The following is a 27392-nucleotide window of genomic DNA, read 5'->3' as shown; positions in this document are numbered from 1 at the left end:
AAGCGGCACCGGGCACCTCCAGCCCCACCGGGGGGTCCCGCGCATCTAAGGCGCGCCCGTCCCCCGCCGCGGCCGTGGCCGTGGGCAGCCCCGCGTCTCCCTTCGCCCCCGGGGTGCCGGGGTCCCCCCAGCGCCCGCCCCGCCGAGCCCCGCCGCGGCCTCTCCCCGCACGGGGTGGTGCTGGTTGACTGACAGCCAGGAGCCCAATGGCATCGCGGAGGCGGGCGGCGGCAGCCAATGGCGGCGTGCGGGGGCGGGCGCGGGGCCGCGGGCGCGGCGGGGGCCGCGGCGGCGGCGGCGGCGGCGGCGGGAGGATGCGGGCGGGCAGCGGGCGGGGGGTGCTGGCGCTGGCGCTTCTCCGCCGCTGCCTCCTGCTGGGCCCGCTGGCGCTGCGCCCGAGCGCCGGACAGGACGGTGAGTGCGGGGAAGGGGGGGCACGGGACACAGCACCCGGGACGCGGTAGCGGGGAGTCCCGCTCTTACCGGCACCCCCGGGGGCTCCCCGGCACTCGGCGGGATGGGGGGCGCGCCGCCACGCGCCCGGGACTGCGTGCTGCGCCCGGGGTGGGGACCGGGACCGGCACGGGGAGCGGACGGGCTCTCCTCTGCTCCGGTACCGGACGGGACGGGCGCCTCGCTGCGTGCGGACAGAGAACGGGCCAGGATGGGCTCCCCGGTACCGGACGGGACGGGGTCCCCGCGGTCCTTCTGCCCCGGTACCGGACGGGACGGGGTCCCCCCTGCCTCCACCACCCCCTGCATGACCCCGGTGCCAAGGTGCCGCCTGCCCGGGGGTCCCGGGGGTCTCGGCGTCGGTTCCGTCCCGCCCGCAGGGCTTTCCCTGGGAATCCCTGATCCCGAGGGGCCCAGATCTGCCCCGGGCTAAGAGGATCGCTGGAGCTTACGGTGGAGAGCTGGGAGAGGGGGGCAGGGGGCTCCGTCCCGGGGATGCTGTGGACCCCGACAGCGTCGCTTGGGAGGGATTTGCATCGGCCAGGGTCTGGGAAGGCCCCGAGGGGATGTTCAGCCGAACTTCATCCCAAACACACAATTTTCCCCGGCACTGCTCATCCCCGACTCATGGAAGAGCAAGTTGACGAGGATGGGGCTTCCAAAGCACCGTCCTCAGCGAGGGGAAACTGAGGCACGGGTCAGGGCGGGATGAGGGGGGCAGAACCCCGCTGCGTTCCCAGGTGGGGTTTGGGAGACATCCCGCAGCGCGTTTCCACCGGATCCCAACCCCGTCGGTGGACGCGGGGCAGCTCTCCCGGGGCCGGCAGCCTGCCGGAGGTGGGAGCGTGCTGGGCTTTTCCCGGAGCATCACCCGGTTGTGTCTTTCCTGCATCCTGTGAGAAAACAAACAAATCCCTGGCAGCGATGGCCCCAGCGGGGGCCCGGCCCGGCCGCAGCTTCGCCCTCATCCAGCAGAAATCCAGTTTTCCCATTTTTTTGCAATTGATTTTTTTTCGGGGAGGATGTTCTGGTGGCTGGGGGCAACTTCCCCAGCCCTGTGGCTCTGCCTTTGCCATTCCCGGCGCCTTGGACGCATCTTAGGAGTCAAATCCCCAAGTGCGCCTGCAGCTCCCGGTTTATCTCTGGCATGCTGGCCCGGCATGCGCTGGCCACGCTTGGGATGCTTTTACCCAGGATTTCCTTTCCCAGGATGCGTTTTTCCCAGGATGGGTCTCCCAGCTCCTCCACACTCACCAACATGGGGCTGCAGCCAGGTGGTCCATCCAAGACCCCCAGCTTGGGCATACTCCTGACCACAGAGGGACTTCCATGCAGATCCTGGTGGCGCCGACCTTCCGTGCTGGGAACTCCCCTAAAATACCCCGAACTTCTCCCCCGTCGGCACAGCAGCCCTTCTGGGAGCCGCTTTTCTGGCAGCCTCAGTGCCCCTCCCCAGCCCCGGAGGGCCTCATCCTGCCCGGCTGGGCTGTAACAGGGGCTGCTGCCCAGCCAGGGGCAAACTGGGGATTTCACCCAGTCCCGCACCCCGGCCCAGGTCTCAGCATAACCCCCCTCCCCAGTTTGGCTGCCAGCCCTTCCTGCAGGCTGGAGAGGAGTGGGATCTGTGGGGGGGCTGGCATCTTCCATCTCCGGCCCCCCCTTTTTTTTTATCCCTGGAGGATTTTCCCCTCCGGTGCTTTGTGCCGTCTCCCAGCGACGGCGAGGGAAGCCAAGGCAGGGGCGAAGCCATGCCCGTCACTGCTTTTCTTTCTGGCTGTGCCGGGATGATGCTTGGCAGGAGCAGCAGCTTTTTGGGGATGCAGGAGGTGGAGGGTGTTGAACCCTGGACCCCCACACCCCCCAGCCCATGCAGACGGGCTGAGTGGTGCTTTCCCCCTCCCTGCCCTTCTCCCTGCCCCAATCCTGCCCAGAAATCCCGGCTTTCAACTCAAGTTTCCAGGATATTCCCTCTTGCCTGCAGGCAGCAAGCACGGAGAAAAGCCCCTTTTGTGGTGGTGCTGGCATCCCCCCGGGGAGGAGGCCGTGGGGATGCAGCTGCCCAAGGTCATCCTCAAGGTCGAGGCTGCAGCCAGGAGTTCCTGGGGGCTGCTCAGTGCTGTTCAGCCCCATGTAGGGGGGGTATTTCCTGCTTGCATCGTTTTGTGTCCCCCAAAATTGGGGTCCTCCTGGCCTTGGGGATGGAGAGGAGTGGGAGGTGCAGGTCTGCACTGGGTGGGTGTGGGGGAAACTGAGGCAGCCTCATTTCCAGTTCACCCTGGGGACTGTCCCTGGTGCAGGGAGCAGCCAGAAAAGCCACACACACCGAAAAAGTTTCAGATGAGGAAAACATTTGAAGGGGCTGCAGGTGCCCGTGGGGTGTCCCCAGGGCCATGCCAAGTGGGGAAACTGAGGCAGGGAGCAGCCCAGCTGAGCCCCCCCGCCTTCGGTCTCTCTGCAGGGGACGGCTGTGGCCACACGCTGCTGACACCCCACAGTGGTACCCTCAGCTCCAAGAACTACCCGGGCACCTACCCCAACCATACCGCCTGCCGCTGGCGCCTGCGTGCCCCCCCGGGCACCTCCCTCCTCCTGGCCTTCGGGGACGTGGACCTGGAGCCCTCCGAGCGCTGCACTCGCAGCTCCTTGCTGCTCGCCGACCCCCAGGCTGGCACTGCCTATGGTAAGGGGGGGGTCCTGGGGGGAGCTGAGGCAGTGCCCGCTGAGGGGCTGTGGATGGGGTGGGTGGTGTCACATGAGGTAAAGTCCTGGATAAGGAGAATATCAGGAAGACGCGGGATTTTAGGTAGTTTCATCATGGGGACGGGGGGTACACCAAGATGGGGGTGCCCAAGGTGGGGGATATCTGGGAGGGGGGGTACCTGAGGATAGAGGTATTTGAGGAAGGGGATATCCAAGGAGGTGAGTATCTGTGGATGGGGGTACCTGAGTACAGGGGGTATCTGAGGAGGGGGCTATCCCAGGAGAGGGATATTGGAGGATGGGGATATCTGAGGAGGGGTCTACCCGAATACAGGGGGTATCCAAGGAGGGTGATATCTGAGGATGGGGGTGCCCGAGGAGGGGGCTGTTGCCAAGCTGGGGGGGGTGGGGGGGTGGGGCGGAGCATCCAGCCAGGACCAGATGCAGCCACCGATTAATTAATTCTGTCCACCCAGACGCTGCCCAAACGCTTCCAGGATTTTCCTGGAGAGATTTAATGGTCTTGGAGGGATTTGACAGCACCAGGAGCGTGATGGGTGCTGGGGGAGATGTCTCGGGGGAACGGGGAGGGGGAGGCATCACTGCTGGGGGCGGGGGGGGGGATGGAGGAGCAGCCCCGAGGCCCGGTGAGGGGCAGGGGACTCTGCGGGAAACGCTGGGTGGAAAGGAGCCAGCCAGCCTGGATCCGCCACGGCTCTTGGGGCCGGGATGTTTCCCCGTTCTCCAGGGCTCTCACCCTTTCTGGGCTGGTACCCAGAGGGGTGAGACCACGTGAGGTCACCAATCCCCATCCCCTCTGCTGCGGCCTTGGGGACACATTTGTCCCCATCTGGGTCCCCAAAGCCCAGAGACCACCTGGCCCAGAGCAATGCAACAAAGGGGGGGACCCCCAGAGGATGCTCACGGGGGGCTGGCAGAGGTGGTGGGGGGCGAGGGGAGGTGGCTGGGTACCCACAGCCCCTCTGGGTGCCTTCGCCAGGGGCCTGTGTGCGGGTGGGCAGGGGGTGACGCAAGGCCAGGCCGGGGTCCCACTCCCTCGCCCGCGGCTGACGCCGGCCCTTGAGAAGTCCCAGATGTTTTTCGGGAAGCAGTGGGAGCAGCCGGAGGCTGTGGGTTCCCTCCTGCTGACTCAGACCCGGTGTCTGGCACCCGGCCTGATCCTGCCCGGGGACGTGCTGGGGTCCCCATGGGGGCGGCAGCCTCCAGCCTGTGGGTGGGCTGGGGGCTTCCCAGCACTCAGGGTGCCTCTGGAGCCCCCAGCCAGGGGGGGGTACCAGGCCAGATGTGGCAGCATCTGCCCAGGGCAGGGTGGCAAGGGGCCACCCTGGGCATGGGACCTGGCATCTGGCAGGAAATCTGTGCCTGTGTGTCATCAGCATCTCATCGGCATCTCACTTGCATACCATGCGGAGCCCCATTCTAGCACGGCTGTGACCCTGCGATCATCCTGCACATGTGTGTCCCATGTCCCCTGCGCTCGCCCTCTTAGATATGACCCAAGCAGGGCAAAGGTGGGGAAACTGAGGCACAGCACAACCCCACGGGGCAGGGTTTCACCACTAGCACCATGGGGACACAGGGACACGGCTCCCTGTCCCCAGGGCAACGGTGGCATTTGCTCAGAGCATCTCTGGGTGCACCAAGGCCCTGGTGAGGGATGTGACACAGACCAGGAGCAATGGCGGTCCGGGGATTGGGGCCACCTCTCGTCCCCAGCTGGGACCAGAGATGTCCCTGAGGAACCTGCCTGCTTGCTAAGCCGAAGTTTTAATCAGGCAGATGGAGACGGCAAATTAATTTAGATTAAATGAGGGGTGGATTTAGGAGGCAGCTTTGGTGGCGCCTGTGAAAGGGGAGACGGGGGGGAGCGTGAGGACACAGCCCCTGTTTTGGGGTCCCATGGGGCTGTGCCATGTGTGCCAGCCCCAGCAGCAGGTGTCCACAGGGAAGCATTTGTGGGAAGTGTGTGTGGGTCCCTGCCCAGCCAGGAGCCTGTCTGTCCCTGCTGGGGGAGGTGGGGACATCTTGGGGTGCCCCCCAGGAACCTGGTCTAGCTCTGACCCCCTGTGCCTGGGGGCTGCGACCACCCTGTGCTGCTTGTGGCTGTGGGGGCACAGTGCAAGAGGAGGAGGTGGGGGACAGGGAGAGCTGTGGTGGGCTGTGCCCCAGCCCCCCCCCATAGCGTGGGTGTAACCACCCTGCTGTGGGACCACCCTGGGCATGGGGCCCAGACCACCCTACCGTGCGACCACCCTGGGGCTGGGGTCACCTTGGCCTGGGACCACCCTGGGGCTAGGACTACCCTGCATGGGACTATCCTGGGGCCAGGACCACCCTGGGGCTGGGACCACCCTGGGCACAGCCAAATGCCTGAGGACCCCTGACCCTGGCAGGGGCTGAGCCGGGGCAAGTGAAGCCCTGGGCTTGGGTGCCCGCTCCCCAGGGGGCCCCATCCCTCTCCACGGCCCCATCGCTGTCGGCAGGGCCCTACTGCAGGAACGCCGGCCCCACCACCCCGCTCCTGCTGACCAACTCCAGCACCGTGACCGTCCTCTTCAACAGCACCAGCCACCGCTCGGGACGGGGCCTCCTCCTGTCCTACGCCACCTCGCAGCACCCAGGTAGGGGGGGACACATCCCCAGGGGTGCAAAGACCACCCCAGGCTGTGCCTTGGCCCACAGCGGCAGGGGCACGGCCCGGGATGGAGGGAGCTCCTTGCTGACCCCAGGGTGGGCACCCATTGCCCTGAACCTCGTGGTTTTGCTGGTGGGGACACAACGTGGGAGACCCCCAGGCCACCCAGCCACCTGGGACCTCCCCCCCAGCACCCCAATATCAGACAGAGCCTGGTCACTGCAGATGGTGGCAGGGGGCTGACGGCTGCAGGAATTGAGGGGTCATCCACCCCCCCACCCCTGACATGGGGACCTGGGGAGTGACACCCGAACAGAGCAGGGCTCAGTGGGGAGGGCGTGGGGTGCTGTGGGGGTCCCTCACCCTGGGGTGTCCCTGCCTTGCAGACTTAGTGTCCTGCCTGGTCCGAGGCACCCACTACACCCAGGAGCACGTCAGGTGAGTGGCCGGGGACTGCGAGGGGTCCCTGCTTTGGTGCCCCCGGCCCCGGATCACTGCCTGGCCCCGTGCCTCCCCCGGGAGCTCGGGCCGTGCTCACCCCCGGGCTCTCGGGGTGCAGCTGCGGCAGGGTGGGGAGCAAAGCAGGCAGCAGAGGGGATTCGGACGGGGGCCAGCCCTGACCCCCCCTCGCCGCGTGTTTCAGCGTGTACTGCCCTGCGGGCTGCAAGGACATCGATGGGGACATCTGGGGCAACCCCAGCCAGGGCTACCGGGATGTAAGTGCAGAGCCTGGCTCGCCCCGTGGGGCACGGGCAGCACCCATGGGTGCACCCCCCGGGGACAGTCCTCAGCACGCGTGGCTACTGCTTGCCACCCCCAGCAGGCTGGGGGGGTGGGCTGGGCCGCGGGGTGCCCCATGGGTGCCCGCTCTCGCCCCCTCGCAGACCTCGGTGCTGTGCAAGGCGGCCGTGCACGCCGGGGTGATTGCGGACGAGCTGGGCGGGCAGGTCACCCTGTCCCGGGAGAAGGGGATCACGCTCTACGAGTCGGCCTTCGCCAACGGGCTCCACTCCAAAAGGTGGGCAAGGGGGGGGGCGGGGCTGGGGACTCCGGTTGCACCCCACACCCGTGGGACCCATCCATGCTGACACTGGGGACCTGCCACCCCCCGGGGACCCCCCGCCCCGTCTGATGTTCTCCCCGCAGGGGCTCCCTCTCCGAGAAGCGGCTCATATTCCACAAAGGTATATATTTCCCCGTTTCCCCTGAAATTAAACCCCAATTTTGGCTGCCAAGCCCAGTGCCACCCCACATGCCCGGCTGGGAGCACTGGGCACCCAACCTGCTGTCTCCCGTTGCCAGCCTGCAGTGATGCGCTGGAGGTGGCCGCCTTCAACGCCTCGTCCTGGTGGCACGAGGTGGATGCGCTGGGCCAGGACCGAGCCTGGGTGGCCACCCGGGCAGCACTGGGCACCACCGGCCACTCCTGGGCAGCCGAACCCAGCACCGAGGCTGCCTGGCTGGAGCTGGACCTGGGCACCCGCAGGAAAGTCACAGGTGAGTGTTGGCCATCGCAGGGGGGACAACAGCCGCCCTTGTCCCTGTGCATGCTGTCCTCCCTGGGGTGACACAGGTGCCAGCCTCACTGCACCCCCCAACTACCCAGAGCAGTTGTGCCCCCCATAACCCTCAGGAGTCACTGCAACTCCTTGTGCTGTGTTTACTGGTGCAAACTGGCATGCAACAGCACCACCACCCTCCCGCCCCGGGCTATCCCCCCGTCCCCTTTATGTCCCCGCACCCCCCCCCTCATCCGCAGCCGTTTCTGGGATGAACAAGTTAATATTATGCTCTTGCATCTGGTGCCAGCGAGCGCCCTTTGTTCGGCCGGAGCCTGCCGGGAGCGGGGGCTTTGTGTGGTGGTGGCTGGCGACCGCGGGAGGAAAATGGGGACATTGTCCGGCCGGAGGCTGGAGGAGGGAGGAATGTGGGGCTGGCAGCCGGGGCCGGAGGTTATCAGCTCCCAGGGGCAGAGTGGGGGGTCCGCACTCGAATCTGCCACCTAAACCCCCTCGAAGGCTGGAGGGAACCCTGGGGGGTGATGTCCTGCCCCCCAGTCCTGTCCCAGCAGGGACCTGGGTATTCCAGAGATGGGGCTGGGAAAGCTCTGCCCTGTGCCGTGGGGCATGCTGGGGCACAGGGTGGCCCCCCAGAGCCCCCCCCAGCCCCGCACCCCCTGACTGACAGCAGCCCCCCCCCACCCCCACCCCGGGCTCACCCCTGCACCGACAGGCATCATCACAACGGGCTCCTCCAAGCAGCACAACTACTACGTCACGTCCTACCGTGTCTCCTCCAGCCGTGACGGCAAGAACTGGAGACCCTACAGAGGCAGCAGTGGCCAGGATGACAAGGTGGGCACAGGGGGAACAACGGGGGGGGACACACAGGACCCCCTGCCTGCAGCTATTCAGCCATAGGTACCTGCTTCACCCTCTCTGGCAGGTCTTTGAGGGCAACATCGACAGCCATGGGGAGGTCTCCAATGCCTTCATACCCCCCATCGTCGCCCGCTATGTCCGTGTCATGCCACAGAGCTGGCACCAGCGCGTGGCCTTGAAGGTGGCCCTGGTGGGCTGCCAGCTGGCACGGGTCCGTGCGCCCCGGCCCTACGGTGAGCCCTTCCACCACAGCCACCCCCCCCCCCGGGACCTCCCCTGGGCACGCCGTGGTGGTCCCACCATGCTCATGGTCCCCACTCTGCCCCGCAGTGCCCAGCATCCCCAAGGAGGTCCCTGTCCCCACCAGCCACCCGGGCAGCCACACACCCATCCCCGGCATTGCCCTGGACCCGGAGAAGGCAGGTGGGTGCCTTGGGGGCTGTCCTTGGGGTACAGTGTTGTCACTTGGGTGCTCCAGGCACCAACAGACCCACGTGGGCTTTAAGCTCCCCCCGTGACAACACATCCATTTTCCTTCCCTGGTTGCACTGGGTGGGCTCCTGGCACCCATGGGTGCAGACAGGTGGGATGGGGCACCTGCGGTCTGAGCTGCCCTCCCTCCCCAGGCTCCATGCTGCTGGTGATGCTGCTCGTCGGTGGCTTCGTGCTCCTCTGCTCCAGCCTCCTGCTGCTGGCCTTCCTCTGCCGCAGGAAGAGGTGGGTCCCATCCTGCCCCTGCTGCGCCGCGGGGGACCCGGTGGTGCCTCCCCAAAGCGCGGGTGCTCTGGGTGGCTGTTTGGCTGCTTGCTGGGTATCAAAGGGCGCAGCCCCCCCCGGAAGGGGGTGCAAGGAGGTAGGGGGACGGTGGGCGCAGGGTGGCTGGGACCCCTCACCCCCATCTTGCTCTCCCCTTGGCAGAAAGCCGGCAGCAGAGCTGAACTGCGGGATCACGAAAGGTAAAGGGTCCCCAACCCCTGCCCGGGGGTCCCGCTGTGCTGCGGGGCCAAGTTCAGGAGGGGTGCAGGTGTTTTAACCGGTGCTGCAGCTGAGCCCCGAGCCGTCCTGTCCCCGAGGGACAGCAGGTGACAACCAGGGGTTTCTGCTCAGGGCACCCCAAACTGGAGTCGAGCCAGGTGTGCTCGCTGCAGAGCCTGCCGCCCCCCAGCTCCGCGCTGGCCTCCTTCCCCACGGCAGCTGCGCCGGGGGACCTGAGCCGGACCCACTCACCAGGTAACGGGGGCAGCAGGGTGCGAACGGGTCCCTTGGCCCAGAGCTGGAGTCGTGTCTCCCCCCTTGCACTCTGGGGACACCCTGGGGTGCCAGTTGCCCCTCCCCAGCACCACTCTGGTCTGACCCCTGCCCTGCATCATGGTCCCATGCAAGAGGGAGACCCTGGCAGGGATTATTATTTATTTTCATTATTATTACCGCATGTCGGGGGAGGGCGTTGGAAGGTGGCTGGAGGGCACCCAGAGCCCCGCTCTATGCCTGTCCCCGCAGGGTGGGCGCCCTGTCTCGGGTGCGTTTTGGCACACATCTGCCCAGCTTTCCCCAGCCCTGCGTGTCCAGATGTGCCCATTCCCCCCCACCCCCCGCCCCGGAGTGTCCCCAGCCCAGCACCACCACCGTAACCCTCCCCCGGGCCGCGGGGCCAAACCTCCCCGAGCGTCCCCAGCACCAGCACCGTGACCCCTTCCCGGCCGCGGGGCCAGCCCCCCTGCCGCCCCAGCACCCAGCCCAGCACCCCCGGTTGCAGAGTACGCCGAGCCGGACCTGCTGCAGCAGAGCCCCGGCAGCCCGCCGGGCCCCTCCACCTTCAAGCCGCCGCCGGACGAGGGCTACGCGCTGCCGCTGGTGCTCAGCCACTACGCCGTGCCGGGGCAGCGGCACGAATACGCCGAGCCGCTGCCGCCGGAGCCCGAGTACGCCACCCCCTTCGGCGAGCCCGACCCGGCGGGCCCCGCCCGCTACCACGCCCCCCCACCGCGCCCCGCCTCACCGGGCGCGCTCCCGCACGTCTATCACGAAGCTTTGTGAGGCCGCGGCCCCGCTCCATCTACCATTGACGGTACCCGGGGCGCCGGAACGGGCGGTTACCGGCGACCCCCCCTGCAAAAATTGTGCTTCCGAAATCTCTTGATGTCGATTCCGCGAGGGCGGCCGTGGGCCCCCCCCGTGCCACGCACGGCAGAAGCCCTTTTTAAGGCTGCGCCTGCCGCCCGCCGCCACCGGAAAGCGCCAGGGTGCTGCTGAGGTCAGGGCGATTGCGCGCGCTGCGCACGGAGGAACGCGCTCGGATCTTGGCTTCCCCCCGCTCTTTCCCTCCACGCCGCGTCGTTTCTTTCCGCGCTCCCGCAGGTTTTTGTCACAAAAAAACGCCGTTTCCACGCCGCGCTGCCCGCCTCGAAGCGAGATGCAAATCGCGCGGGGCATGCTGGGGCGGCTTCACCCAGGAGGGGGGGGCGCCTTTGGCGGGCGCTGCGTCGCGCATGCGCAACCGCCTTCCCTCTGATTGGCGGCGCGGAGAAGCGTTTCCGGGTGGCGGCGGGCGGTGCCCCCGGAAGGGCTCGGGGTGCGCGGCGGAGGGAGCGCAGCCGGCGGCGGTGCCTCGGTCTGCCCGCGGGTCATGGGGAGGTACGGGACGGCACGGCACGGGGGGCGCGGAGGGGGCCTGGCCGCCAGCAGCGGGAGGCTCCGGCTGTTCTACACCGGCGTTTACAGCCTAAGATGCGGCGCGGCCCGGGAGGGACCGGGGGGCGGGCGCAGCAGGCCGTGCCCCGCCGCTCCCGGGGCGGCTCTCGGAAGGGCCGGGTGCGGAGCCGGTGTTCACCCTCCCGGCCCGTGCGGCGGTCAGCCGCTGCGGGGGGGTGGCGGGGCCTGCGGGGTGCCCTCTGCAGCGCTGACCGGCGGGGCCCGGCCCGGGGCGGTGTGGGCCCCTGGTAGCTGCTGGTGACCTTGGCCCTTCCCGGCGGCTTCGGCCGTGCCCGGCGGGGAGGTTCGGTGCGGCCCCGTAGCGGCGTTCCCGTGGGCAGCCGTAGGGCTGGTGGCCTCTTTAAGCTGCTGGCTGGGGAGATGCTGGAAGAAAACCTTGGTGAGCGGCGCGTGTGGAGCTGCTGCCTCCCCGGACGCCGAGTGTCCGTGCTTCGGGGGGAAACGCCAGGCTGGAAGCTCTGCGTCGAGGAGGAAGGAGGTTTGAGTTCCCCTTCAACATCTGACAAACACATCCAGGGGGAAGAACAGGACTTTTTTATTCCTTCCCTTTTAGCTACCGCACCTAATGCATAAGTGCTTGTAACAGATGCTTCCTCTAGCAGCGTAAGGGAGGACTTTGTCTCACATTTATAGTAACTAAAGCAAAACCCAAGAACTTTCCCGGTTTGTTAACAATAAAGAGACCCTTGGACTGTACAGTCCTTTGCAAGCCTATCTAAATACTTGGTGAAAATCATTATGTCTCAATGGAAGCGGGAGCCCCCCGAGTGCTCCAGGGAACGTGCTGAAGGTTGGTTTGGCTTTAACATAGACTTTAATTACAGGTGTAACCCTGCGCTGTAGCACCAGTGCTTAACGAGTTACATGGATCACTGAGAGTCAGCGGCTGTGACCGCGGCCGCCAGCCCTATTCCTGCCGCGGAGGGAAGCTGCTGTTGCAGAGGTCTGGGCACACCTCACATCGTTGCTGACGGCAGATTACCAAGACACTCTGTCTTCTGACAGAAAAGTGAATTTTGGCCAAATTTCTATTCCTGCTTCAGGATTCTGGGAGAGGCCTTGTCCCCTGCAGCAGCGTATGCTCACGTGCTGCTCGGGATTGTGTGATACCTTCTGACAGATAAACCTTCTTGCGCTGTAGTAAGGGTGACGCGTGCTGCCTTGCGTGAAACTGTCCTCTTGCGATCTTACCATAGAATGGGTGATATGAAAAATATCTGGTATTCCTGTAGGAATGGGAGTTATACGGAAGAGGAGGAGGCGAGAGTAGGTTAACGCTGACTGCTGACGTACTGGGAAGGCTTTGGAAAATGGCCTCTCCATTTGCTGGTCCCACAGCGGTTGCTGATGTAATTAAAGATCTAGACACTCAGATAGCTGTAAGTAAACTGCCGGGGCTTGCCGCGGGGCCGGCATGTGGGATTTGTCCTGGGAATCTGCGCAGCCCGTTAGTTTTGTGTTTGGTGATCTTAATGGCACCATGAAAAGGGTGCGATAAGATCTGGAAATAAACGAACAAACCGACTTTATGCTTATAAAGCGCTTTCTGCCCAAGGATTTCAGAGCTTTCTCCCCTGCATGGTGGGTAAGGATTCCTGCTTTATGGATTTGTGAAGTGAGGCGGGGGGTGAAGAGCCAGAGATCAGCCTAAGCTATAAACCAAGAGTAGCACACTGATCTTGTGCTGAGCTCCTTGTCCAGAAGTGCCAGCTGAGGGGTTTTAGGGTGCGAGTGTGATGGTTTTCCGTTGTTAATTCAGCTAAAATTGAGCTAGAAACTTGCTGAGGGTGCTACAGAAGTGTGTCTTGGATATAAATTCTCCTAAAAGGGCTCCGTGTCCGTAGGTGCGCAGTGCATGAGTGTGCTGTGAAAAGAAGCACTAAAGCAGCCCCTTCTAAGTACTCCTGTGTGATTTCTGGTTTGTGTTTCGGTATGAATTAATCCAAACTAACAAAGCTTGCTTTGATGAGGAGGAAAATGTCTGTAGCTCGGGTAGCAGATGCTTTGTTCATCACTTTGTGTGTGAATGTGCTGTAAAACTATTTAAACAAAGTCTCTTCTCTTGTAAGTTCACCCTGCGATGCCGCTTTTCGGAAGACGCAGCTGCTCTCAGTGGCTGCTTCTCACCCATCTCTGGGCCCAACAGCAGCTGCTGCGGCCCCAGCTGCATGACGGGCTGTTACATCAAACTGTTCTTTCAATGCTCCTTTTACAGGACAGACCTGTCGCTGCTGCCCCAAGTGCTTGTGGGGGTGGCGGGTCCAGGGTTTGGACGAGTTTCCTTTTACAGAGCAGCAAGGACAGAGCAAAGCTTCGTCAAGCCTGGTGTCTACAGCCTTCCAGCCATGAAATACGGTAGTTGTCAGTTAGTTTGCATGTTAGCTCAGTGGCCTGAGTAACTTCAGGCACCAAAGGGTGAACCTGGAAGATCTGAGTAACCAGTGAAACTGCCACAACCCACTTCTGGTTCACTGTTAACAGCTCAGTAAATCTGACTTCGTTTACTGTGGCTGGCAGTTTCCCAGTGTGGGAAGAACAAATCGAAGGTGTGGGCACCCGCCTGTTTCTCTGTCACGTCACCTCTGAGAACCCAGACTTGCACTCTTGGAACCAAAAATGAACCCTGTGTTGTCAAGCCCGCGTCAACAGATCACTGCAGGCCAGCCTTGAAGCGCGGTGTTGCCGAAAAGGAGACCTCCACCCCGCGGCAGGCGCCCGAGGGAGCTTGAACCCTGCCACCTTCTCAGGCCCGTGGAGTGCAGAGATGAAGACCGAGCCGGTGCTCCTGCCGTTCCCCTGCGTTGCTGCCGCAGGAGCGAGCTGTGTCCTTTAGTTAAATCTCTGTGTGGTCTCTTCCTTGAAGCTGCCTGTGGTCCAAGTGGAATGTGTTCAGAAAGGCCCTGACCGGCGGGTGAGGGGTGGACGCGCGTGTGGGACTCAGCCCGGGGAGCGAGCAGCCGGGTCAGTGCCGCTGCAGAGCTGCTGCCTCTTGCCCCACTGCGTGCAGCCACGGCACTTCTCTTGGCAAACTTCGCCTTTCATGCCAAGAAAGGTTTTCTTTTCTAAACATTGTTCCTCCGCTCTTGCTGTGTCCAGAGGGACCCGGATCCTCTATAAACCCTGGGCCCTGCCGGGACGCTGCGGTTTGCTCTGGGCAAAGATGCGCTCGCCCCATTGAATTCCTTCTCTGTTTGCTAACTGTGGCTTTTGTTTCCTTTTCCAGTTGATTGGTTTGGGTCCCCACAACCCCAAGAAGAAGCAGGACCTAGATAAGCTTTATGATCTAAAAGCTAAAGCCCAACAGATTATGAACCAGTTTGGCCCTTCTACCTTGATCAACCTCTCCAACTTCTCCTCGATAAAGCCAGAGCCAGCCAGCACTCCCCCCCAGAGCTCCATGGCCAACAGCACCACCGTGGCAAAGATGCCGGGGACGCCCAGCGGAGGAGGACGGCTGAGTCCTGAAAGCAACCAGGTAATTTCATCCTTGACTTCAGGGACACTGGGGGAGATGCTCAGACCTGCCTGTGACTTAATTCCTTTCCTTAAATTACTGGCAAAAACTTCACGTCTATTAAAGTATCAGTTACTGAGTGAGCAAACATCTCCATGTATTCCTTCCTGCCCAGGCACTTTCAGGCTGGATGAGGTATGAACGCTCTAAGTGTAGAGGTTTTCTCAGTCTCAGGAAAATTGAGGGTGTGATTGGGAAAATCTTTTAAAATGTGGTTTAGATGGGAGAAATAAAAGTGCAGATTTGTAGCCTCCATCTTAATGGGGTGGTGCGAGTGGCAGCATCGCTGCCCGAGCTGTGACTCGTGTGTTTGCTTGTGGTGTGGAGTCTTCGACGTGTGTGAAGTATGCTGCTGCCCAGCAAGTGCTCCAGGAATGGCCCTGGATCTCTGCGGGCTTCACTGGTGCCGGGGAGCCCTCTGGGAAGTGTACCAGTCCCCTGACACAAACATACGTCCAGCAGTTGCACCTTTGGTGTTGGGGAAGCAGGAAGGGCAGGATTCTTCACGAGTGCCTGGTTCATCTGCCCAGGCTGACAGATCAGTGGTGATAACGTCCATCTGTCTTGTAAAAGACTTAAGTGTCCCTGCAGTGTTTGGGCTGAGAGGGTGCTGCCTTCTGCCCTGGAATAACCAAGCACTTGCATATCTCTCTGTTTCCATTTGAAACGCTAAAGCTGATAAATGCTAGAGCCACGGAAGTACTTCCTTTGTGCCCTGAGCACAAATGTAGTCACTGATATGTCACTTGCACTTGCCGCCTGCCTCTTCAGGCTTCTAGTTTTGCCTTTGTCTCCTCTTGCCAGCAGCCTTGCTTCAGCCAGTGGCATTTTAGTGCCAGCTTAGCACAAGACACTTACCCTGGCCTGCTGCATTCCGCTCTCTGTTCAGAGCAACACTGATGCTTGAAAATGACTCCTTAATGCCTGATATTTCTTATCTCTGCCATTCCTGAGCTGATAACGCTGTGTCAACACACATGACTTGGGGGTAGTGAGGGAGGAGGTCTTTTCTGGCTGTGCTGCATGGGCAGCTCCTTTGCTAAAGCAGGGCAGTGAATTGTTCCTCTTCTCCCACATGCGCAGGTTTTAACCAAGAAGAAACTGCAAGATCTGGTGCGTGAGGTGGATCCAAACGAGCAGCTGGATGAAGATGTGGAGGAAGTAGGTACCAACCCACGGGAGGGGCTGCAAAAAGAGCTAATCTGGGATTTTTTTTAATGGATTGGTGGCCCTTTGTTCAAGGCAGAGAGCGCTGGTTCATTTTACGCTTCTGTATTCTCATGTTCGCTGCAGGCTTCAGCCATCCATGTCTGTTTCTGCATCCCACTGTCAAAAAGGGATTTAAAATGGCAATTGTAGCCAACGCCTTTGAAATACTAGCTTCTGAGGGTTCATTTTCATACTTTCCGCATAATTTCAGCTGCTCAGTACTAACAAGGCTGGTTGTTACCCTTGTTCTGCCACAGATGCTGTTGCAGATCGCCGATGATTTCATAGAGAGCGTGGTGACAGCTGCCTGCCAGCTTGCACGGCATCGCAAGTCGAACACCCTGGAAGTGAAAGATGTGCAATTGCATCTTGGTGAGTGATTTTGTTTCCCCCTCAACCCCTCAGTTGAGGGCTGGGCACGTGCCCTGAAGTGAGAGCATGGCTGCAGTGTTGGGGTGGAAACCTGTGAGTAGTTACAGATTGTTGCTACTTAATAATGCCTTAATAACGAGGAAATGAATGGGGTGTCTGCCCCTGACTGTCCCCTCTCCAGCTTTTGCAGTTGTGCGGTTTGTAGCTGTCCCATCAGCCTGGTGGAAGGTCCCTAGCACCGGGGGCTGCATCTTTAGCACGTCCAGTGCTGTGCACCCCTCCGCTGCTCTGCTTTTGTGAAGCTTTTATAGCTGGCGTGCGGATTGGCAGCACATCTCCCACGCTGGCTCCGGGCAGGCGCGCTGCCCATGTGTTCAGGGTGATGTGGCCGCTCTTGCAGCGGGCGGCTGGGGTAGAGCGTGCTGACCTGCGCTGTCTCTTCCAGAGCGTCAGTGGAACATGTGGATCCCAGGCTTTGGTTCGGAAGAAATCAGGCCCTACAAAAAAGCCTGCACTACAGAAGCTCACAAACAGGTGAGGAGCCCTCAGTAACACTGAGAATCCTGTAGTAGAAGCCTGATATGGGGAGGGTGGTCCACGATGTGAATTTTTAGCCTCTTCCAAGTGGTTTGGACTTGAAATAACTTCCAGAGCCTCCTCGCCTGTTTGTGCAGGGAGGATTGGAGTTGCTCTGGCTCCCCTGCAGCGGTGTGGTGCTGGCTACACCCTAAGAGAAGCAGCAGTACTTGCTGTCCAAAGGGCAGTGCAGCTTGGAAGGGTTAAAAAACAGCTGAGAGGAGCCAACTAACGTGTCAGCTGCGCCCTTGCAGATCTTGCGCAGTAGGGACTGAAAACACGCTGCCAGCTCCCCTGGTTCAGTAGGAAATCCATACCCAGGCACGGGGGGTTCAGTGATGGCGTAGCCCCTCGAACCACTCCAGGAGTCTGGATGTTCCTGGTGAACCGCAGGGCTCTGACAGGCTGCGGCTCAAGTTCCTGGGGCTGTTTGATGTCTGCAGCCCAACACCGCGCTCGGGTATTCTGCGAGCAGTGTACGGCACCTGCTGCGTCTGCGTGTAAGGGTCAGGAGCCTTGGCCACTCGCCACCATAAGAATTTAAATAGCTGCAAAAAACCTGGAGGCCTGGGAAGGTGTAGCAGAGAGCACACCGTTGTCCTGGGGTTTCAGGTGCAGATTGGAGTTGAGCAGCTCTGGGGTTTTTTTTCCCCTCTAATGTTGCTGTAACTGAATTGGGCTGTCGCTTTTTAAGCATGGTCAGCGCCAGGGGAGGGGCTGCCCTGCAGGAGCCCTTGGAACTCACAGATGATATTGCATCTCCCCTCCTGAAGCTCCTTGCCACAGCTGCTGGCTGGAGAGAGGAGGCCTCGAGGAGAGTTTCACCCTGTGCGCTGTTTAACCCCGTTGCCCCTCGCTGTTGGTGTTTTACTTGCCAGCCCCAGGTGTCTGGGAGGGGAGCGCAGACTTTTCCTTTCTTTTCCTCTGGCTCCAGCTTGGGACCCCATTAAGATTCAAACAGACTTGAAAGACTTGTGTGGAAACGAGTCAGACGGTGTCCTGAGAGAACCCGAGATACCTTGTTCCTGCATGGCTGTGGGTTGTTTGGCAATAACCTTGTCTGAGGGGCTCAGCTTCCCACGTTTTTCTCTTTCTTGTTGCAGAGAATGGCACTGATTCGCAAAACTACCAAGAAATAGCCCCTGGGAAGAGCCGGGAGAAGATGCCAGTGCATTTTGGGATATCTGCCTCTCCATTGAAGCCTCCACGATGCCATCCATGGGATATTTTTTTTAATGCTTTACAGAGAAGCATATATTTTTTATTAATGGTGCAGCAATATCTTGACTTTATGAGGAGATCTGCCAAAAACATTCTACGCCCCCTTCCTCATTCCTCCTAAGAGCGCAACATATCTCAAAACAAAGACTTTTATTTGTGACTTGAAAGTGGTTTATCGTATAAGTGATTATCCAAGGGACAGAGCATTTGATCTTGTGTGGGACAGTATTAGAAGCATCTGTAGAGGTTTTTGTTTCCTCCTTCCTGCCCCTACCTGCTCCAGTACTTTGTAATGTCAGTGTTTATATAAATACTTGCATTTGTTTTACATGAATAAAGAAATTATTAATCTAAAACCACGGCACAGTCTTGTGCTCTTCAGGCAGTGTGCAGGAGGGGTGGTGAGCGGAACGGGCGGCCAGCGCATGGCCTGGTGTCTGTGTGTGGTGCTGTTCTGGTGAGAGATCTCCTGCCCCGGCCTTTATAGAGTGAGTGGCAGGATTTGGCCGGCCTCTGCCGTGCTGGTGGGGCTGCGCCGGCACTCCCCTGCCTCACGTCCAGCCTGTGGTGGGTAGTTTGTCCATCGCTTGGATGTTCGGACCGTTAGGAGTGGGATGTGGGAACTGAGGACAAGAAATGGAGGTGATCCTGGTTCTCTCCTTGCCTGGGGCATAGAGAAAGGCCACGTCCCCCTGCCCGTTCCTGCCTGCTCTGCTCAGCCTCTGTCAGAGAAGCCACGGCTGCCATTTGTGGTGGTGAAGCCGGTGCCTCCGCGAGCTGCCCCACACAATGGGGAGCTGGTGGGCAGGAGTGGGGCCCATCCTCCCAGTGCCTCCTGGGGAAACCACCTTGGCTGAAGCAATTCAGAAACCAGTATGGGCTGTCTGCTCTCCTGTAACCACCTGAGGAGCGTGATAAAGGCACGCCGGCTCTCACGAGGCCAGTCTGATGGGTGCTCGGGGCGGGGGGAGGCTGCTCCTGCACCGCCGCCGTGCTCGGCTGCTGCTGGGGGAACACGGAGCTGCTCAGCGGCTGCTCCGGCTCGGGGTGCCCGGGGGGAGACCAGCTCTGAGCGAGGGGTGGGTAGCAAAAGGGGTTTCAGCTCAACACTGCTTGGATGTGGAACCTGAGTGTCAGGAGGGCCAGCGGTGCCTCTCTGGGGGATGAGGGACAGCCTGGGACACAGGGGATTGGGGAGAGAACAGGGGAACAGGGTGACACCCGCCTCTGCAGCCCCCTGCCCCAGCCTGCCTGGGGATTTCACCCTTCTCCATGGGCAGCGGGGGCGCTGGCCACGTCCCCTTCCCCAGGAAAACAGAGGCAGGTAGAGGTGAACAGCAGGTGTTTAATGCGCCCTAGCAGCCGCTCGCTCTCTGCCTCCTGCGCCCCACAGGCACAGCCGGGTGTCCCAGCCCCGCCGGGACAGGCTGCCAGTGTCCCCAGCTCTAGCACGAGCATCTCTTCTGTTTCTCGTCCTTTTCCAGTGCCTGAGCCTTGGGTGGCGCCGGCAGTGGGACGCTGCTCTTCACCCCATCCCACGCCTCGGTGGGAGCCAGCCGCCCCGTCTGCAGCGCCTGGTAGATGGCCAGTGTCAGCATCTGGAAAGCCTGGGCCACGTTGCTGGCATCCTTGGCCGAGGTCTCGATGTACTGCACGCCCAGCGAGGCCGCCAGCTTCTCTGCCTCCCTCCTGCCCACCCGCCGCTGCCCGGCCAGGTCACTCTTGTGCCCCACCAGCAAGAAGACAATGCGGAACGGCTGGACTGTGTCCACCACCTCCCGGTGCCACTGCCGGACGCTCTCGAAGGACGCGCGGTTGGTGAGGTCGAAGAGCAGCATCCCCCCAGCCGAGTTGCGGTAGTAGGAGCGAGTCACGGACCTGGGGTGCCAAGAGAAAGGGGGTGAGCAGCCCCCAGGGCCCCCCTGTGCCACCTCAGCAGCATCTCCTGTGCCTGCAGAGCAGCCCCAGCCATGTCCTCTCCCCTGCAGCTGCCCTCAAATCACTGTAAGGAGGAGAACTGGTCCTTTTGCTGTATCAGCAGGTGATCCAGGCAGCTCTGTCCCTGCTCGGCCACCAAAGCTCGTCTGTTCCCTGCAGCCACATCCCCGGAGCTCTCCCATGCCCTGCAGCCACGTCCCCGGTGCTCCCCGTCCCCTTCAGCCACGTCCCTGGTGCTCCCCAACCCCTGCAGCCATGTCCCTGGTGCTCCCCATCCCCTTCAGCCACATCCCGGTGCTCCCCAACCCCTGCAGCCACATCCCCGGTGCTCCCCATCCCCTTCAACCACGTCCCCGGTGCTCCCCATCCCCTTCAGCCACATCCCCGGTGCTCCCCATCCCCTTCAGCCACATCCCCAGTGCTCCCCATCCCATGCAGCCCCGGTCCTGGAGCTCTCCTATCCCATGCAGCCACGTCTCCTGAGCTGCCCTGTCCCCCACAGCCAGCCCAGTGGATGGCAGGCAGCCCTGGCAGTGAGCTCCCAGCCTCTTCCCCCAGCCCTCTACAGCTGGTGGGGCAGAGGGGTGCTTTGAGGGGGCCCGTATGCCCTTTGGAGCTGGAGCAAGGACTTACAAGGCACCCCCAAGGGCTCCTTTGCCCCTCGCTTTGGCTCATCCAGGCTCCTGCAGCCTCCGTGGTGCTGGGCATCACGGCTCCTCACCCACGGGGCTCCCCCCAGCAAAGGCACTGGTGGGAACACAGCCCCCGGGCTGGGATTACAACATCCCACCAGCACCCCAGATCTGGGACACCCCCCACCCCCAGCTCCATCACCCCACTCATGGCCGGAGCTGGACCCACCTGAACCTCTCCTGCCCGGCTGTGTCCCAGAACTGCAGCTTTACCCGCAGCCCCGGCTCCAGCTCCACAAACTGGACGTAGAAATCCACCCCCACCGTCTGGTTGACGGCATCCAGGAAGATGCCCTCCGTGTAACGCCGCAGCAGCGAGGACTTCCCCACCGTCGAGTCGCCCAGCATGATCACCCGGAACTGGTACTGCCACCGCGGCTCCATCGGCACCTCCACCGTCTGCCGGCACCCGCCACCCCCGCACCAGGTGCGTGTCCGGGCAGGCAGCGCCGGCTGCCTCCGCTCCTCCACCCAGGAGGCGTTCCTGCCTGCCCGGGGTGCCCCTTTGAAGCCCCCCCCAGTTCCCTTCGTCTTGGCTCCATCCAGCTGGATGCACTCAGGGCATGCCTCGTCCCATTTTCCCAGAAAGGTGGCCCTGGGACGTGAACCCATCAAGTGACAAAGCCATTTGCATACATGGGGGTGTGTGTGTGTTACCTCCCAGTGACCCCCCCCAGAACAGAGCATCCCCCATGTCATGAGCTGAGCAGGGCAGCGTGTCCCTGCCAGGGGTCCGGCTCTCAGCCCACCCTTTATTCAGTGCGGAAAAGACTCAGGTTTATTAAAAACACTCCTACAGGGGATCAATATTTTTTCAGAGCCCCCAAATTCAGGCTTGAAGTGAAGCTGAGCCAGAGTGGAGACGCAGCCCCAAGGCTGCCCAATGGCAGGGGGCTGCAGGGTGCCGAGCAGGGAGAGGAACATCCCCACTGGTGGAGGGTCCCCTGTCCCCCCTGTCCTCATCAGCACTGGCAGCGCTCCTGGGGCTCTCCCCATGCCGGGGGCGGGTGGCAGCGCTGGCTGGTGATGAGCCTGATGCCACCGCAGCCGCGGTGAGGGGCAAGGGGCCCCTGGCCCAGCGCCTGCTGGATGCTCCCCGCCAGCATCTGGAAGGCCATCTCCACGTTGCAGTTGGTGCGGGCTGAGGTCTCCACGAAGGCCATGCCCAGGGTGGTGGCAAGGTGCCCGGCTTCCTCCGCCGACACAGCTCGCTCAGCCACCAGGTCACACTTGTGTCCCACCAGGAGGAAGGCGGGGGGCCGCTCCCCGGCGGCTTCGTGGTACCACTCCAGGACGTGCTCAAAGGATGCTCGGTTGGTGAGATCGAACACCAGCAGCACCCCCGCTGCGCTCCGGTAGAAGGACCTGGTGATGGATCTGGCCACACGGGGGGGGTTTGGGGGGCAGCCTGGGACCCCCCCAGTCCCCTCACCTACTTCCCTGGGACAGGGAATTTTGGGTCCCAGCTGGGACCTCGGGAGCAGGAAGGGGAGACCCGCCTGGACCATTTACACCCCCTTTCAGGTTCAGCACACACACCCCCACCAAGGCCTGGGGGGCTCCGGGGGAGACCTGTCGGGTTTTGCAGAGGCTCTGGGGTCCCTCCACCCCCCCCACAGCCCAGGGTGCTGTGGGGATGGGGCAGCACACACGGGTGGGTGCCAATAGGGCTGAGCACTGGACAGAAACAGGCTCCCCCCCCCCCCCCGCCCGCCCAACCCTGGAGCTCCCAGAACGGCTCCCAGGGATGGGGACAGTTGGGACCCCTCCCCCCAGCCACAGCACCCAGCTCTTCAGCCCTTCACGCCCCATTTGAGCCTCTTTCAGGCTTCCAGGAGCTCCTGGCTCCAGCCTGATTCAATCAGGAAAAAACCACCCGGCCCCCACCCACCCGCAGCCCAGGACCCGCAGCCAGCCCTGCCCCCTTGGCCCCCCCAGAACCAGCTCCAGCTTTGCTGGAAGCTCGGCACAAGGTTTCACCAGCCCCTAAAACATCAGCGCCCCAGCAAGCTATTGCTGCCCGTCCCCACATGCCCGGCTGGGGTCTTCACACCCACCCCAGGGTGGGGGGACAAGCCAGCTGGGTGCTGGGGTCCTGGGGGGGGGCTGTGTCCCTGTCCCCGCCTCACCTGAACCTCTCCTGGCCGGCCGTGTCCCAGAGCTGCAGCTTGGCCTTGCCGGTGGGCAGCAGCGGGACGGTGCGGCTGTAAAACTCCACGCCGACGGTGGGGCAGGGGGCTGCGGGGCAGGGGGTTGCTGGCCCCCCGGCCGGGCCCTCCGCGAAGCAGCGCAGCAGTGATGACTTCCCCACGGCCGCGTCCCCCAGCACGATGATGCGGAACTGGTAATGTCCCTCGGGGCTGGGGTCCTGGGGGGGACCCGCCACCGTCCCCATGACTCACCAGGCCCAGGCTGGCCGGATCCTGCCCAGCTGGGCTCTGCTGTGTTGGCGGGTGCGGGGACAGGTCTCCGCCCTCGTCCCCACCCCGCAGCTCCTTCCCTGGGGACAGGGACAGCTCTGGCCTCCCAGTCACTCGAGCAAACAAACTGTCCTGTGGAGGCAGGAGAAGCCACTGGGCTCAATCATCCTCTCGTCCCCAGGACATTGTGCTTGTGTTGTCACACGCCAGCTCTGTCCCACTGCCTGGTTTTGGTGACAAAGATGGGGACAGCCAGGCTGCGGCCAGATAAGCACGCTGCCACAGAGGGGCTGGTTCCCCCAGGGAAGACAAAATGCTGGGAGCTGGAAGGGATGAGCTCACCGAGGAAGGGGCTCTCAGGTCCCCACGGGGAGGGAAGAGGGGCTGGAGGCACCGACTCCGTGCCCGCCGGACCAAGGAGCGCTCCCCAGCCCGCCGGGGCCACCGGCAGCGGCGCGGGGACTTTGCATCACCCAGCCCTTCCCCTCCCGATGGCTCTGCAGGGTCGGCACAACAGGTTCCCCCCGTTTGTTCCCCCTCGAGTCACCAGGGCTCCGGCAAAGGATGCTGGCAGGCACGACGCTGCCTTCGCACCCCTGGACCCACCGCCGAGCACCGCGGGGACGGGGAAGCCCCAGCGGCAGCTGCTGCGCCGGCCCCAGTGCCTGGTGGAAGTGAGTTGGGCTCCCAGTCAACGCAGCGCTGTGTGTGAGGCCTCCACATCCCAGAACCCGGGGTTATGGGCACGGACCTGCACAGGAAAAGACAAGAGACAGGTTTTGAGAAAAATCACGTTGGAGACACCCAACAGCTGCCTGGAGATCCAGCCACCAGTGCAGCCATGGGAGAAGCACTGATAAACTCGCCTGGAAGGACGGGGAACCCCGGGTGGAAGACATTGCTCAGATTTTGTGAGCGAAGTGTCACCCCAGGACACCTGCGAGGATCCCCCAACACCAGCACAGGAGACACAGCAAGAATTTCAAGTGATCATGTTTATTTACCCTCAAAATGCTTTATACCGACACCCCCCCACGCACCCCCCCCCCCCAAAAAAAAACTTTTTCCCTGAGAACGCTCCACAGAAGGGGCTGTTCTTCCACACAGTGTTCAAACAGGAGCTTGAGCAGCACCTGGAGCCAGACAAGCTCCTGCTCCCTGTGGCGCGGGTGAGCAGAGCACAGGAGCGGCTGCTCCCACCCGGGGGAGCTCACGCCTCGGGAAGGAGCCAGGATCCAGCTACAAAGAGCTCCTGCTTCGGGAGGAAAGGGCTGGAAATGCACAAAGTCTTGCACTGCAGCACCAAAATCCTCAGGGATTGGCTCACATCAGCTCCACGTTCTCTTTAGACCTGAAGAAGAGATAAAAAAAAAAAATAATCCAGCCTGAATGAAGAGCACTTTGACTCTGCATTGCTCCAGCTTTCACCCGTGTTAAGGAATTCCCTGCCACAGTGAGATTTTGGCTAGTTCAGGCCTGGCCTCAGCCCCATATCCGCAGGATTCATCCAACAGTCTCCAAAGAAAGGAGTCATCACGGACCAGGCTGCACTCACTTCAAGAGGGCTGGTGTGGTGCACCTTATCTCACCACCACTCTGCCCTGCAAATACGCTGCCCAATTAAAAAAATTTGCTAATGAAGTCAATCGTTCCCACCTGCAAAGCCCTGCACAGGCTAGATGATAGGTCCGGCCACTTCTAGCACAGGCACAGTAAGCCCAAACTGTCCTTTGTCCTCCAGGACTGGAGACCCCAACTCGAAAGACTGAATGCTTGGCAATTACCCACAAAGGGTGCTCATGGGCTCCGTGTCACGGCCTCCCCCACGACTTGGGCCCTAAGGAGAGCAAACCAAATCCTTCCACGGGCAACTGGGACTCTTTTTAAGTTCTTTGCTTTTTCCAGTAAGGGAATAATTCCTGAAAAAAAGAGCCACAGGTAAGTGTCTGCACGCCAGGAATTGGTGTGTCAGATTCAGCTAAAGTAAACCCCAGCCTGCAAATCTTCATGGCACCTCTGCTCTCCGTGCCCAACATTTACCTGTTCTCTTGCTGGGAGGGGAGGTTCCACTCCCACCCCAGCCCTCCCGAAAGAACAAGGCCAGCACAGACTGTCTTCCAACTGGCCCCTCTCAGAGCAGGGCTGTACCAGCAAAGAGGCTGAGACCAGTCTGAATGTTAATTTTCCTCCTTTTTTGACCACAAGATCGGTATTCAGATCTGATGGGAAAGGGATCTGGAGGGCCAGGCTACAGAGCTCTGCCAAAAATGCTACATTCTTACCTCGGGTCTATTCGGCAGGCAGGGCATCAGCTGAGCAAGCTCTGAAACACCAAGCAACCCTGGAAGACATTGCAAGACCCCCCCAACATCAGCAGCAGGCTGCAGACCCAGAAGTACCCATCACTGACACACCCGCCCTAAAACCACCCTAAAATTCCTGAAAATTTATAGGAAGGGCGAGTGACAGCAGCAGGCAAAAGAGGCCCAGCAGTCAAAGACCTTCCCGTTGCTCTTGCATGTTGTTGGAGACCTGTAGCTACTGCAGGGAGCCACAGCTCTTGGATCAACACGCAGTCACCGCCGAGCTCACCTGGCAATGCCTGTTACAGCTGCGGGCAGCAGACGGAGCAAGCAGCCAACTGTCTGCTGGCTTTGGATCAGCCTGGATTCCCAGTTCTGCCACTAGCCAGGCCCAGCGACAGTGGAGAGACCCCATAACCCACCCGCACATGATCTCGACAGCAAGAATTAAGGGGAGTTGGCAGTTTTTAATGACTGCAGCGGTACCTGTAACAGGCCCTGCCAGAGGGTGAGCCTTGGCTGCGGGGCCCAATGCCCAGCACCAGCCTGCAGAGGGCCCAGGGCGCCTGGGCTGGGCTCCGTGCTGGCAGTGCCTGCTAGCCAAGGGCCAGGAGCTGCTGCTCGGGCTCCGGCCGAGGGAGGCTGTGCAGCCAACCCAGCTCCCAGCGTGCGGGAGACACCAGAGCCCGGCTCACGCATCTCACCTTCCCGGTGCTCCCAAGCCGAGGCCGCCATCAGCCGTCCCCCGCACCGGGCTCACCGCCGTGCCAAGGTGCTGCGGGGAGAACACAGCCTTGAGCTTTGGGTGACAAAAAAAAGCATCTCACACCAACCCAACCGCCACGACACCCGCCCCCTCCCACCTCCGCAAGCACCGGCTCGGGCCCCAGCAGCAGCTACTGGGGCAGCCGCCCTCCCCCGGCCCCAGCCCCCCGCCCAGGGCCGTGTAGTTTCCTGCAATGTTGCCGGACAGTTACGGAGAATCAAACTGAGCGGCGACCGTCAAGGAAAAACTCCTCGCTCTCGGCTCCTTTTTGACTGCATCTGCCACAGCACCGAGACAGACGCAGCTTCGACAGGGCCGGCCAGGCCCGCGCCCCCCCCGCCCAGCAGCCCCCCTCCGAGGCTCACCCGCGGCGGGCCCGGCCCGGCGGAGGGAGCAAGGCCCTTCCCGGCACATCGGAGCGCCGCCCGGCGGGGCGGCCCGCGGGGGGCAACGCAGGATGCCGATGCGGGGGGGGGGGGGGGGGGGCAGTGCGGCGAGAGAGCCCCGGGGAGGGCGGATGGCGGCGGATGGGTCCCACACTCCCCGACCCTGAGGCCCCGCGGCCGCCATCGCAGTGAGAGGCGGGCGGGCCCCCGCGGCGGCGCTTTATAGGGCGGCAGCGCGGGCGCCGATTGGCTGCTGGGGCCGGGCCCTCCCGCAGAGCCTTCTGGGAGCTGTGGTTCGCGCCACCTGCCGCCACCGCGCCCCCCGCGCCGCGCCGTGCCCTAACACGCGGTGCCCTAACAAACACGCCGTGCCATAATGCGCCATGCCATCCCGCCCTGTGCCATCACAGCTCGTGCCTTGCCATGCCATCCCACCCCATGCCATCCCATCCCATCTCACCCCATCCCATCCCGTGCCATCCCATCTCACCCCATCCCATCCCGTGCCATCCCATCCCGTGCCATCCCGTCCCATCCCATCCTGTCCCATGCCATCCCGTGCCATGCCATGCCATGCCATCCCATCCCCCTCCCCAAAGGATAATCGCTCCCACCTCATCCGACAGCAGCAGGGAGGGTGGGGAAATCCCACCCCCAAGCCACAAGACCATGATTTGCTCTGGAGCTGGGCTGCGCACCGCCCCCCCCCAAAAAAAAAAAAAAAAAAAAAGAAAAAAAAAGAATCTCTGGTCTGTGCAGCACAAAGAATTTCCCTCTCCTCCTCCTCGCCAGGTGTGTGTCAGGGGTTGCTCTTACAACAGGTGAAGGCAGCGGCCACCTTTTCCCCACTCCTTCCTCTGTTTTGGAAGGCAGGGGGAACACCCCACCCTCGGGGAATGGAAGGAAAGTTTCTTGGAAACAGAAGTCTTACCTGCCAAAACAGCACCTCTGCCTGGCTCCTGGCTTGTGATCCATAATCGGTGGAAAGGATTTGAAAGGAGAGCACCTGCCGGCTGGGTGGAAGGGGCTGCTGACATGCCTGCAGGCAACTGATGCTGAAGCCACAGCCACCCTGAGAAACCAGGCTGAAAAG

General features: G+C 62.0%; 4 protein-coding genes, 1 long non-coding RNA gene and 5 other non-coding genes across 13 annotated transcripts; 2 read left to right on the top strand and 8 right to left on the bottom strand.

Annotated features, from left to right (window-relative positions):
* Positions 1-191: 191 nt before the first annotated feature.
* LOC102058871 (discoidin, CUB and LCCL domain-containing protein 1-like) lies at positions 192-10582 on the top strand. The gene is made up of 15 exons (XM_055704769.1): positions 192-414; positions 2912-3133; positions 5658-5795; positions 6196-6247; positions 6453-6525; positions 6694-6827; positions 6956-6993; positions 7112-7306; positions 8042-8163; positions 8255-8423; positions 8521-8613; positions 8817-8907; positions 9109-9146; positions 9298-9420; positions 9947-10582. The coding sequence occupies exons 1-15, from the start codon at positions 207-209 to the stop codon at positions 10225-10227; spliced, it is 1977 nt and encodes a 658-aa protein (XP_055560744.1). The 5' UTR covers positions 192-206; the 3' UTR covers positions 10228-10582.
* LOC114017340 (U11 spliceosomal RNA) lies at positions 10264-10392 on the bottom strand. Its single transcript, XR_003562333.1, has one exon. It is a non-coding gene; the product is annotated as a U11 spliceosomal RNA (small nuclear RNA).
* Positions 10583-10702: 120 nt separating the features above from the next.
* Positions 10703-18150, top strand: TAF12 (TATA-box binding protein associated factor 12). 3 transcript variants are annotated; one of them, XM_055704772.1, is made up of 7 exons: positions 10715-10824; positions 12135-12281; positions 14126-14377; positions 15500-15577; positions 15883-15997; positions 16443-16531; positions 17677-18150. In XM_055704772.1, the coding sequence occupies exons 2-7, from the start codon at positions 12213-12215 to the stop codon at positions 17710-17712; spliced, it is 639 nt and encodes a 212-aa protein (XP_055560747.1). In that variant the 5' UTR covers positions 10715-10824; positions 12135-12212; the 3' UTR covers positions 17713-18150. The 3 variants fall into 3 exon arrangements, with proteins under 3 accessions (XP_055560748.1, XP_055560747.1, XP_014139816.1); XM_055704773.1 differs by lacking the exon at positions 12135-12281 and having other exon boundaries at positions 10703-10824; XM_014284341.3 differs by lacking the exons at positions 10715-10824; positions 12135-12281 and adding an exon at positions 12297-13863.
* Positions 18151-19125: 975 nt separating this feature from the next.
* On the bottom strand, positions 19126-21051 carry LOC102059044 (ras-related protein Rab-39B-like). The gene is made up of 2 exons (XM_005433034.3): positions 20594-21051; positions 19126-19672 (listed from the first exon to the last, which is right to left on the bottom strand). Exons 1-2 carry the CDS (start codon positions 21034-21036, stop codon positions 19240-19242), a joined length of 876 nt encoding a protein of 291 aa, XP_005433091.2. The 5' UTR covers positions 21037-21051; the 3' UTR covers positions 19126-19239.
* A 138-nt stretch (positions 21052-21189) lies between these two features.
* RAB42 (RAB42, member RAS oncogene family) lies at positions 21190-22819 on the bottom strand. Its single transcript, XM_027812571.2, has 2 exons — positions 22554-22819; positions 21190-21801 (listed from the first exon to the last, which is right to left on the bottom strand). Exons 1-2 carry the CDS (start codon positions 22817-22819, stop codon positions 21387-21389), a joined length of 681 nt encoding a protein of 226 aa, XP_027668372.2. The 3' UTR covers positions 21190-21386.
* Positions 22820-23884: 1065 nt separating this feature from the next.
* LOC106631499 (uncharacterized) lies at positions 23885-26487 on the bottom strand. Of its 2 annotated transcripts, none has more exons than XR_008731552.1 (5): positions 26279-26487; positions 25852-25922; positions 25127-25185; positions 24501-24763; positions 23885-24195 (listed from the first exon to the last, which is right to left on the bottom strand). It is a non-coding gene; the product is annotated as an uncharacterized LOC106631499 (long non-coding RNA). The 2 variants fall into 2 exon arrangements; XR_008731553.1 differs by having other exon boundaries at positions 24629-24763; positions 26279-26478.
* Positions 24319-24389, bottom strand: LOC114017341 (small nucleolar RNA SNORD99). The gene has a single exon (XR_003562334.1). It is a non-coding gene; the product is annotated as a small nucleolar RNA SNORD99 (small nucleolar RNA).
* On the bottom strand, positions 24971-25088 carry LOC114017339 (small nucleolar RNA SNORA61). The gene has a single exon (XR_003562332.1). It is a non-coding gene; the product is annotated as a small nucleolar RNA SNORA61 (small nucleolar RNA).
* On the bottom strand, positions 25290-25420 carry LOC114017337 (small nucleolar RNA SNORA44). Its single transcript, XR_003562330.2, has one exon. It is a non-coding gene; the product is annotated as a small nucleolar RNA SNORA44 (small nucleolar RNA).
* LOC129735774 (small nucleolar RNA SNORA16B/SNORA16A family) lies at positions 26090-26234 on the bottom strand. Its single transcript, XR_008731640.1, has one exon. It is a non-coding gene; the product is annotated as a small nucleolar RNA SNORA16B/SNORA16A family (small nucleolar RNA).
* Positions 26488-27392: the final 905 nt, after the last annotated feature.

This window comes from Falco cherrug, chromosome 3 (assembly GCF_023634085.1).
Source record: "Falco cherrug isolate bFalChe1 chromosome 3, bFalChe1.pri, whole genome shotgun sequence".
Classification (NCBI taxonomy): Eukaryota; Metazoa; Chordata; class Aves; order Falconiformes; family Falconidae; genus Falco; species Falco cherrug.
The sequence above is the reverse complement of the archived record's forward strand: the minus strand, read 5'-3'. Positions and strand labels throughout refer to the sequence as shown.